General features: G+C 40.9%; 1 protein-coding gene across 2 annotated transcripts in view; it reads right to left on the bottom strand.

Annotated features, from left to right (window-relative positions):
- Window positions 1-11,157, bottom strand: part of rai14 (retinoic acid induced 14) — a 35,502-nt gene extending 24,345 nt beyond the window's left edge. For both annotated transcript variants that reach the window (XM_068334555.1, XM_068334554.1), the window contains exons 1-2: window positions 10,832-11,157; window positions 9,396-9,469 (exon numbers count right to left, since the gene is read on the bottom strand). In XM_068334555.1, coding sequence (XP_068190656.1) covers window positions 9,396-9,431 — 36 coding nt within the window. In that variant the 5' untranslated portion in view covers window positions 9,432-9,469; window positions 10,832-11,157. The remainder of the gene's footprint in view (window positions 1-9,395; window positions 9,470-10,831) is intronic.
- Between the last annotated feature and the right edge of the window lie 27 nt (window positions 11,158-11,184).

Raw genomic sequence — 11,184 nt, forward strand, 5'->3', positions numbered from 1 at the left:
TCCAAACTGCGGGTGGGGGAGCCCGAATGTTCCTCTTCCCAAGGTTTTTTTTCTGTTAGCCGTACGCCATAATCTCCAGTCTTTTGTTCTTTATCTGGCCCATTTGTCATTATTCTTTCATCTTTGTATCATCTCTCATTATTCTTTACAGCACTTTTTGTAACCTTTCAGCTGATCTCCCCTTATCAAATATTTCAGCTTTTTTCTATCTCTCCAGCGTTGCCATCATTATCAGTGATTATTCATGTCTGACAGTTCAATTATCTACATGCAATCATGCAAACCATGTACACAGACGTATTAAAGGAGCATCTCTTCATTCACCAGCTGCACAGCCACACTTTTCTAAAAGACAAATGTATATTCAATAGTGTCATAAACACAAACATAAGAACATGCGTGAAGCAAGAGAAAAGCACTGCAACTGAAGAAAAGTACTCACACCCACACCAGACAACAACAAACACGGCCATGGGCATTGCACAAACACTCACCCACACACCAATGAGCGTGTAAACGCATGCAGTGACACAAAGGAGATCACACCCTGCTGCTTTTACCAGGCACAGCGCTTCATGCACTCGCTGACGAGCAGTTTTTCTGGCCTGTAGTTCATGGACACAGACGATAAGGGATAAAGAGATCCCCTGGGCAGTTCCTGCTTTAATTGGATCCACTTCTAAACAAGTCTGTTTCTCTGCCTTTCCGTTCCATAATTAGTTCAAGTCTGTGATTTTAAACATTGTAAAGTCCTTGTGGTCAAAATCATTAGTGAACCTTCAAAATATTGGACACAGTGGCAGTAACAGCCAATTAACCACGACGACTAATGAAGCAGCATACATGAACAGCATCGTCTGCACACTACAAGCAAAAAAAGTATAAACACAGGGAAAAGAGACAGCTACACACAGGAGGCTAAAATAACATTAGGCAAATGGTACCCATGACCTGGATAGCTCTAATGACTCTGAATGGGCCACAGAGAAGAGATGCAGAATAGCATCAGAACCAGAAATTTATTTTCAAACAGAAACCACCATCAACCACCACCAAACAACCATCAAAATGATTACCGACTGATGCCCAGGAATGGTTGCACCTTCTCCAGATCAGTCGAGTTTCATGAATGACAACACTACTAAGTACGTTCAAAGACTAAAGAAATGGCTCAATATAGTTCCCTCATGCCAAACGGGGTTTCTTGGTTCTTGTTTTCTCAAGCCAGCAATTCCTACCAAGCGATATATGTTCAGTTTATAATGTTATGTAATGCAAAAAATAGAGAAACAGCAAATCCTCACACGGGAGAACTTAACTGTTTTTTCGATTTTATTTTCTGTTTTTTAGCTTTCCTAACTAAATGACAGCAACAATACTGAGTTACCATGCCATTACTTTTGATTTCTGCGGTGTGAAGGCTATATTGTCCTTAAAGTAGTCAAAGGTGAGAATTTTATGGTGCCATGTTTACAAGTCACACACAAGGCATAATGCATTACGGTACAGTTATCACAGCAAACACATTCCATAACCACAGATACGACAGACTCCATTTTTTCCATATTTACACAGCTAAATTCAGATTGTATGTATTTTAATAAATGCGGCAAACAGTAGATGTGGCATTTGGTTTCCAGTGTCGAGCAGGTCGGTCGAGCTGAAGCTATGAAACAGCTGTGTAGCTGTGTGGAGGCACAGGAGACAGGATAATCCACATATGAATTAGACACAGAGACACTGTAATGATTAAGGGGGAGTGTGTGTGTGTGTGTGTGTGTGTGTGTGTGTGTGTGTGTGTGTGTGTGTGTGTGTGTGTGTGTGTGTGTGTGTGTGTGTGTGTGTGTGTGTGTGTGTGTGTGTGTGTGTGTGTGTGTGTGTGTGTGAGTGTGTGAGAGAAAGCCTTGAGTAATCCTGCTTAGCCTAGCAGCAAGGGGAGCAGGGTTACCAAGTGTGACAGTAGGAAGGCTGGGGCTAGTGTTTAATACCAGAACCATGAATACACACATTACTGGAAGGGCACTCAGTATGATGCACACCCCCACCAAGGCTGAACAATCCCACGAGTCTGGACCACGTAACAACCCTCTACAAACCTCTGTGGAAATTGATACTGTGCTGTATAGTATTTGCAGAATATTGCAATGTTAAAGAAAGTGGTGAAGAAATTATCTAAATCCACACCAAATACCACAACAATAATCCTGCAAACAATAAAAACCAACAAGCTAAAAACAACCATTAAGAGACTATATTTGTGTGAGCTTGTGTGCAAAGCAACAGTCTCTCAGTAATATGCTTGAGGGTGGTAGTAAGGCCTGAGAGCAAGACAACAGTTTCAGCAAATGAACTAATTTATGGAGACTCAGCTCAAACAGCAGGGACGCAGTCGTAAACAGGGTCTCAAAGGGCTGCCAGACTATAACACTTAATGAAGGTTTCTAGGACTAATTACAAAGGAGGTCTTTTCATGTATTGGGAAAATATGTCAGTCAGTCAGTAGGGCTTTTGTGAGGGGAAGGTGTCTTGTCTCTGTGCCTTGAGCCAACCAGATGAACCAGTATTTTCCAGCACTGCCAGCTGCTCTGCATCCTCCACTGCGACTCCTTGTTGTCGGTTGTTGCGTGCAATGGCGTCCAGCTATCGGGTGCGGGACTTGCCCCGGGGTCGTCTCCAGCCTGCGGCCTTGGGGTCAAACTGGAGAATGGTTCTTGTTGGGTGATCAGGGGTAAGGCGGAGGACATGACCAAACCAGCAGGTGCGATGCTGTGCATCCTGGCAACATGTTTTGGGCTGGCACGTGCGGGCTCTAAGCACTTTGTTGGAAACCCACTGGGGCCACCTGATGTTTTCGATGGTTCTGAGAGCCCTGCTATCAAAGCCATCTATACTGGAATTCAAGGTCTTGTTTAAGGGCCACGTTTCCGAGCCGTAGAGCAGGATGGAGAGTACGGCAGAGTTGTAAATTCGGAGCTTCGTCTTGCATGAGATGGTCTGATGCCGCCAAAGTGGCTTCCAGAGAGACTGCAGAGCTGATGCTGCCAGAGCTCTTCTGCAGAGAATCTCTGATTTGAGGTCCCCATTGTTCGTCACCGACATGCATGAATTTGGTTTTAGTCCAGATCACTTGAAGGTCAAGCTTCTCTGCCTATTCTCTGTATCTGCCTGAGGCATCTCTCAGCTGGCTGTAGGATGTGCTGAGCAGGATGGTGTCATCAGCATACTCCAGGTCAGCCAGGTGGTAGTTGCAGAGGGACACCTCACAGACCCTGGACATCAGATGGTCATCCATCCATCTTCAACCGCTTATCTGGGGCCAGGTCATGGGGCTAACAGTCTCAGCAGGGATGCCCATACTTCCCTCTCCCCAGACACCTCCTCCAGCTCCTCCGCGGGGAGCCCAAGGCATTCCCAAGCCAGCCGAGAGACATAGTCTCTCCAGCATGTTCTAGGTCTTCCTCGAGGTCTCCTCCCGGTAGGACATGCCTGGCACACCTCCCCAGGGAGGCGTCCAGGATGCATCCGGAACAGATGCCCGAGCCAAATCAGCTGGCTCCGCTCGAGGCGGAGGGGCAGCGGCTCTATTCTGAGCTCCTCCCTGGTGACTGAGCTCCTCACCCTATCTCTAAGGGTGCGCCCAGTTGAGAACCATGGCCTCGGATTTAGAGGTGCTGATCCTCATCCCACTCGCGTCACACTCAGTTGCAAACCATCCCAGTACACGCTGAAAGTCCAGGTTTGATGAGGTCAACAGGACAACATCGTCTGCAAAAAGCAGAGATGAAATCCTGTGGTCCCCAAACTGGACTCCCTCTAGATTCTGGCTGCACCTCGACATTGTGTCAATAAAAATTATGAACAGAACTGGTGATCAGATGGTCAGTGATGCAGTTAAAAAGGTCAGGAGCAGCCATGCAACCCTGGCAAACACCACTGGAGATAGGAAACCACTCAGAGTATCTGCCGTTGACACGGACACAGCTCTGTGGGTTGCTGTAGAGCAGCTTGAGCAGGGCAACGATCTTTAGTGGTGCTCCAAGGGTCTGTAGGATACTCCAGAGCGAGGCATGGCAAATGGTGTAAAAGGCAGCCTTCAAATCGATGAACCTGATGTATAGATGGCGATCTTTGTGGAATTAATTTTATTTCTTTTTCCTGACTGCTTTTTCTACAAATGCTAATCCTTTGTAGGATCGTGGGTGGGGAGTAGCCTACCTCTGGTGACACCTGAGACAGATCACCAGTTCATCACAGGGCCATTCATAAGCCCCTGTAGAAAGTTTAATTTGGGATTGTATTGCTTTTATACCTAGATAATTCTCTGTATAAAAGCTTAATGTAAATGTCATGCAGCATTTGAATCTACAAGTTTCTCGCTGAGGCAACCAGCAAAACTTGCTGTTGTAGTCGTCTTAGTTTAATCTTTGATTGGACAGCTTCTACAAGTCAATGTTTTGTCAATTTAAACCTGATTTTTTTCTGATAAACATTCTTGTATAATATCCTACATCATTTATAAAAACATACATACAGTAGGTATTTTGTTAACACAGCAAACAATAATTGAATGTATATTCTACTGAAGCGTAGAACAGGGGAAGAACTGGTGACACACTGATAGACCATCAGTGTCATTTGGGACCTTGATCATCTTTGTGAAGTTTGAGTGCACGTTTCAGTCGCATCAAAATGAAGTGAAACTGATTGAATAGTCTGAACTGATGTTTCAATGAACACGACCCAGATCCAACAAAATGAAGAAAGACATTCTTCTTGGCATTATCAGTTCAGGTCAACTCCAAACCATATCTGACAGCTAATTGTTCAGATATGGTTGAAGCAGAAGATCTGTAAGTCTCACAGTGGCTATTCGCCAACCCAATTCCCAGAATCTAGATTACACTGTCTGCTTGTCTTAAACAATACTCACACACAACCCGCCTCATTAAATTGACTTTTTGGCTAAGCATGCTGAACTCAAATGATTCACAAAGAATCCCAAAATGCCAATGATATTTTCTAAGACCCATCAGACAGTCACAGAATGACACAGTCCAAAACTTTCAGGACACGCTCACAAATGTGAATTCCTCTTATTCATCATCACCTTGCTACACACCTGCTCACAGTCTGACAAAGCACCTTAAAAGTAGTGAGTATTTTCACACTGCTTAGTCCGACAGAGCATTGACCGTGCATTGCTTGAGAAAGCCGATCTACTTAACCCAATGATAAATTCTGCTGAGCCTACCTGTGCAGTTTTAAGCTAGTCTGCATGTTATTTCTACAGCCATGTATATTTTTACACAACAATTATACTCTACATATTATGTGAAAAGATAGAATTTTGTCATATTTAAAAGGAGGAGATGCAGCAGATTTAAAAGCTGCATCGACAAACTGCTTGTTTTATTTCATGGCACACTGATGACAAACTTTCCACTCCACACCTTTGTCTTTCTGTAAGATTTTGTGTGCATTCTCAAATCCATACTGACAATCAAGTCCACCTTCCCCTCCATAATATCAGTTCTGCAGCTCACACAGTCTGGCACAAAGGCCAAATCAATATAACAACACCTCAAGTGTAACAAAGACAAGGTAATAAACTCGCCATCAAGGCTTAAATATTCTCTAACTTCCAGTCAATATAAAGATAGATTAAAAAAAAAATATTTAACTATCAGGAAGCAACCAGGAATTAAGATACCATCATGGAGTGTAAAAACACAAGCACACAATATGACAGTCATGTAGCAGGACATGCCATGTGAAATAAGCCAAAAAAACAATAGAACTCAAACATGTCATACTACAACTATTACTCTTAAATGTAAAAAGAAAATTCGAGCAGTTCTCAAAGTGCAGTGCTGAAGAGAAAAAAGACACCCCCCCCCAAACGGGAGGAAAAACAAATCATCTGAATGAAAAGATTAGGGATTAAGCTTCATAAGTGATGCAAAGTGCAAAGTACAATGCATGTCTTTATGTTTATCAAAGGAGTCTTTCATGAGCTAATAGTGTGAAGGACAATCTGGTGTTGTAGATGTTCTTTATCTCCTGCTTTTACCTAGCTTCACGACTATAAAATCAGCTTAATATCCAGGACATAATTTGTGCTGTGCAAATTAATGACATTGAAATAAGTTTCAGCATTTAAGCATTTCAATTTTCATTCCAGTCTTTTGAACTACACGCTGCACATCCACATGATAATTAAGAGGAAATAACTACATGTACAGTATAATTAAAATATATAAGTCTTTAGTTTCAGAATGTCTCATGGAAAACAAAAAGTCCAAACAGGAACGTCACAGAAGCAATTAATGGCATTATGTGTTCTAATGATTTTACTACTGCATATAAAATCATTCATTTTAGTGGCAGTACTCATGCTTTTCCTGTAAATTACAATGTTTGAAAAAAAAAAAAAAAGACAAAGAAATAATGCGTCAAGCAAGGCTCTCTGTATCTCTGTATGTGATATCCATTCATGAGCTTATTTTTAAACTTCCATAGGGAATTATTATGTGAGATTGGTTTTCATCATACAGCTAAAGATTGTGGAACAAACTAATGTTGAGTGTTGGACAATTCAAAAATACACAACCAGGGATTTACTTTCAGGCTGTATCATCCAGCTTGACATTCTGTCTCAATGCTGCCAGTATAGTATTACAGTAAAAATAATACATTTTATCCCCTCCAATAATACTTCTACCTTATTTAGGCCTCATGTTGAGAAGGCGTCTGAGTAAGAGTTTGGCTGCCTGATGCTTCCAGTTGGGCTGGAGGAGGACCCTCACAGTGATGTATCCACTAAGATTTTACACTAAAACACAGATTTCAACACACAATATCTGGAAATAGTTGCACTTAATCAAAAAGCTATTTACAGGGACATTTATTCAAAAAAATAAAGGGGGTGGTTTGGGGGAAGCATTCCTGGGTAATCTCTTACTGACAAAGAGCCCAATATAGAACAAGGAGTTATTTTCTTTATATTAAGGCTCTTCCAGATTTCTATAAAAAACAGACCAAACAAAGCAAAAAAGGATTGGCTGTTGGCCCAGAGGATAAACATGCTTTTCAAATCATAATCATGTCCATTAATTGTAATCACCATGTGTTCACTAACTTGATAGTATTTTTTCCCAGTCCACGGTATAAAAATGAACCTGCCTACAGGGGCTCCCAAGACCATGAAATAGCTGATCATCAATTCATACAAATAAATTGGCACATATCTTTTCAGACTCTCATTTGAAAGCTTTAATAAAACCTATTTGCCTGCTTGGACCTGCAGCTCTGACTATTAATTCAAGTTAATTTCATTGGGTGGGATGATAGATTAATTATTGCCTTTTTTATGTTAGTTGGTTCCTTTTTGATGCAAATTCACCTTTCTTCATTATGACTTAAATACTGCAAGTGTTGCGATGGGAGTGCAACGGTGATCGGCTTAAATCCATGATATTCAGATCTATAGATGCTCATCAAAAAGTGAAGCCCCTCAGGAGACAATTACGTAGTATTGCTATAATGAAATATAATTCTGAGTGAAGATGATGTCAGCAATGCTACTAAAGCACCAAATGAGGGAAAGCAACATAGAAATAGTGATGGAAACATACCGATTATTATGAACAAGAATAACATACACTGAGGAGGTACAAGTAGCCTGGATGATGAGCAGGGTGTGCATAAGATAAGAAATGTACAGAATTAAGCAAGATTTTGAAGGACAGAGCAGCTTTTGCATAACAAAATCTGATTCTCTATGACTAAACAATAGCAGATAATTTCATTGTGTGAAAGACAACCAAAAATGCTGTCCAGATTTTTGTTCCACTTTCCAAACAGCGTCACACCATTACACAGTTATTATTTGTTATTTTATAAAAAATAAAATAAAATTGTCAAACACCAAAGCTATCTGTGTGGGTGGGTGGGAGGTCTGCAGAGGCATGCATGACTTCAAACAGCTTCATCTATGTTTCTAAGCAACATTCACATCAGCCGCTCTTCTGCTATTCATGCCACCTACGACAGACTATTTCAGTGTAGACCAGCATTCTCAGAAGCATCCGTCTAAAACAACTTTTATTACAACAACACGTTTTTAGAAGAAAACCCCAAGTGAAGGTGAAACAGCTCTATCCCTTTTACAGACTGAAAAGGAATAGTGACCTTTTAGCCCAAAACTGGACTCACATTTTCTAGAACAATGGGCACCATTATACTCTCTTACATAGCTGACTGCATTTTCAATAATTTTCCTATATTAAGCTGTGGGCTGATGTGAAATTACAGACTGTCAAAGATCGGGTACGAGGAAATCACTTGTCTTCGTGTTTTTTTTGTTTTCTTCGTTCCTTATGAACAAAAATGTACGATTTAATTAATTGATTTAATTTAATCGATTCTTTATGATCTCCACTAGCCAGTATTTATTGAAGCATACTGTGTATGTAATGCTACTCAGCAACAATCAGGGATATATTCTCCAATTCTTCCTCTGTGGAACAGTGTCTCTCTCTCAACAGAGCATGCTAATGTCTCCTTTTGTCATCTTTCCTCCCCATATTTGAAAACTTATGTATTTTAGACACTCCCTCAACCCATTAAATCTTAAACGCATTCATCCAGAAACCCTCCAGACTTTTCCTGTCTGGCTTAGGGCTCTGTGTCATTACGGTCACTGTGACAACAAATGAGTCAGTCGCCGTGGAGACGCCTCACTTCCTGCAAATATGGAGTATTACAGACAAAATGAATGACTGAATAAACATGTTGAAATTCTTCCCTAAAGACTGATTCATAGTCGGATCAAATCCCCCACTTCAGAAATTTGTGATTTTATAGGATTAATCCAATTTCACATCACATTAAAAGGTTACCTAAAGAAACTTAAAACATCTGAGTAAAAGTCCGTGTCATAACAATAACTTCTTGAATCATGGTTTTGCATCCTTATGACCTCATTTCTTGGTCTAATTTCATGAAACTCTTGATTATAGCAGACAAGATGTCATGTGAAAACGGGCGTAACATCCTTTAAATGGTTTCCAAGGGTCTGGAGGAAGTCTTAAATTGATTACACTGATATCATGAGTCAAGTATAGTTATTATATTTTCCAAACATTTTTTGTGTCATATAGTAAAATATCCATAACATGTGAGGGACTGCTGGCATTATAACGTCAAGAAAATCTGCCATTAATGATCTGCGACTGCTGCAGCCAAGCACACAGGATCAACTTTGCAGACACACACATGTACTCCAGAGGTTTTATACACACGCACGCATACACACACACACACACACAAACACAAACGCACACGCACACACTCACACACACATTAAAGTCTGGAGCATATGCTACAGTACTTACATCAGTTTTTCTAAACTTGGCTTTAAGGCTCTTCATGTTCAGTCTGGTCCATGCAGTCACTTTCTGAATCACGGCTGTGAAAATAAAACAGTTGCTTAATTTTAATCTTTGTTTCTACCTCAAATACGAGGAACTCAAAAAAAAGACTACAATATTTAGAGTGAGTTTGAGTTAGTACCAGTATGAGGTGCAGCAGAATGAATTAACAGAGGCAATAGTCCATACCATCATGTCGACATTTTCGATTTAGATATTAAAATATGATGCCTATTAAAACATGATTTATATATAATCACTGCTATTGCAATAAAAATGGAAAATGTTTCAATTCTGAGATTGAACACTTTCTGCAATAACTGTGACAACATGTCTACAAGTACAGTAATTGGGTAATTTTGGGAATGGATTTCAACTCTCATGCAGTTCTAATTTGACCCTGTTGCTTTAGATGGTATTTGACTCGGGGCTGATTCCAAAAAGCATGTTTTAAATCACCACAGATTTAATTTTTGTACCTTGGCTGCCTTGTGCAACTTTGGAGTTTTCTGGCTTGGTATAAACTAATTTGCCACCAAAAAAATAAAAAACATTTTTTAAAAATCCTTGTGAACATTCCTGTCAAATGTATGCGACAGAACTTCCATTTCCTCCATATCATTATTACTACACCCTGTGTCTGCATATATTTATAGAAAGATCACTATGTAGGTAATGTCAGCCTTAATCCTATGGGTTCTGCCATTATTGATCCAGATAGATAAACAAAATGTATTTATGTATGCAGGTAAAAATGCATGCATCCATTAAGATGTAAAAAAAAAAGAAAAAGTCTTATACATTTGATTCTGATAGCTATTATGTTGGAGGAGGTGTGCTTTAGGTAGGTGCCTCAAGGACAGCCATGTCTAGACTCCTCTGGCCAAAGAAAGAGTCAAAACGCATCTGTATTTGCTGTAAGAATAGTTTTCTATGGACCCCTCATTAGATAAAATACTAACAACAGCAGACAACATAAATCTCTGTATACATCGGAAGATAATTAATAGGCGTATATTAAATTGTACTCTCGCTACCAGACGGTCAACTTCACTTCAGTCTGTTAGAGCAGATCGTCAGCTGCTGCCAACAAAGAGTTGAGAGCATTGTGCATGTTTGCATATCGCTCCTCAAACAATGCGAGCTTTTAAAGAATGCAGTACAAACAGGGCTCGAGCTGCAAACCGTTCCGCACGAGACGTGAATCCTTGTCAATAAAAGCCATTAAAATCAGATTGGTCGCTTTGTAGCTGCGCCCTACCTTGTTTCACGACCTCTTCCATTTACCATGGATAATTAAAAACCCGTTCATAGCTCCTTGTTAAAATGACCAGCCATCACTTGGACCAATAACTACACTAGTAAAGTGAAAAAAATATGAAATTACCGGACACACTTACCCCGGTTCTGTGTTCGGAGTCGCCGGAGGGGCTTGGACACAATACGAGAAGCTGACACAGAACCGAACCCAGACCAGCGGCGGAGAGAAACAACGAGCCGCCGTTCAGCTCCGGCGACGCTTCAAGGAGGAGAAAACAACAGCCTGGCTCGCCTCGGCCTGAATAAATTAAAAGTTGTTCACGGAGTCCTGCCTGCTGCCTCTCGCTCAGGACTCAACTCGAGTGCTGCCCGGTTTAGGGGAGTGACGTCACTCCCCTGTTGCTCTCGTGACCGCGAGCCTCCTTCTGTTCTCCATTGTCCCTCATTCAAATTCTGGATAGAAGTTATTCCTCACAACGACGCGCTCAGGCAG

This window comes from Antennarius striatus, chromosome 15, assembly GCF_040054535.1.
Source record: "Antennarius striatus isolate MH-2024 chromosome 15, ASM4005453v1, whole genome shotgun sequence".
Lineage (NCBI taxonomy): Eukaryota > Metazoa > Chordata > Actinopteri > Lophiiformes > Antennariidae > Antennarius > Antennarius striatus.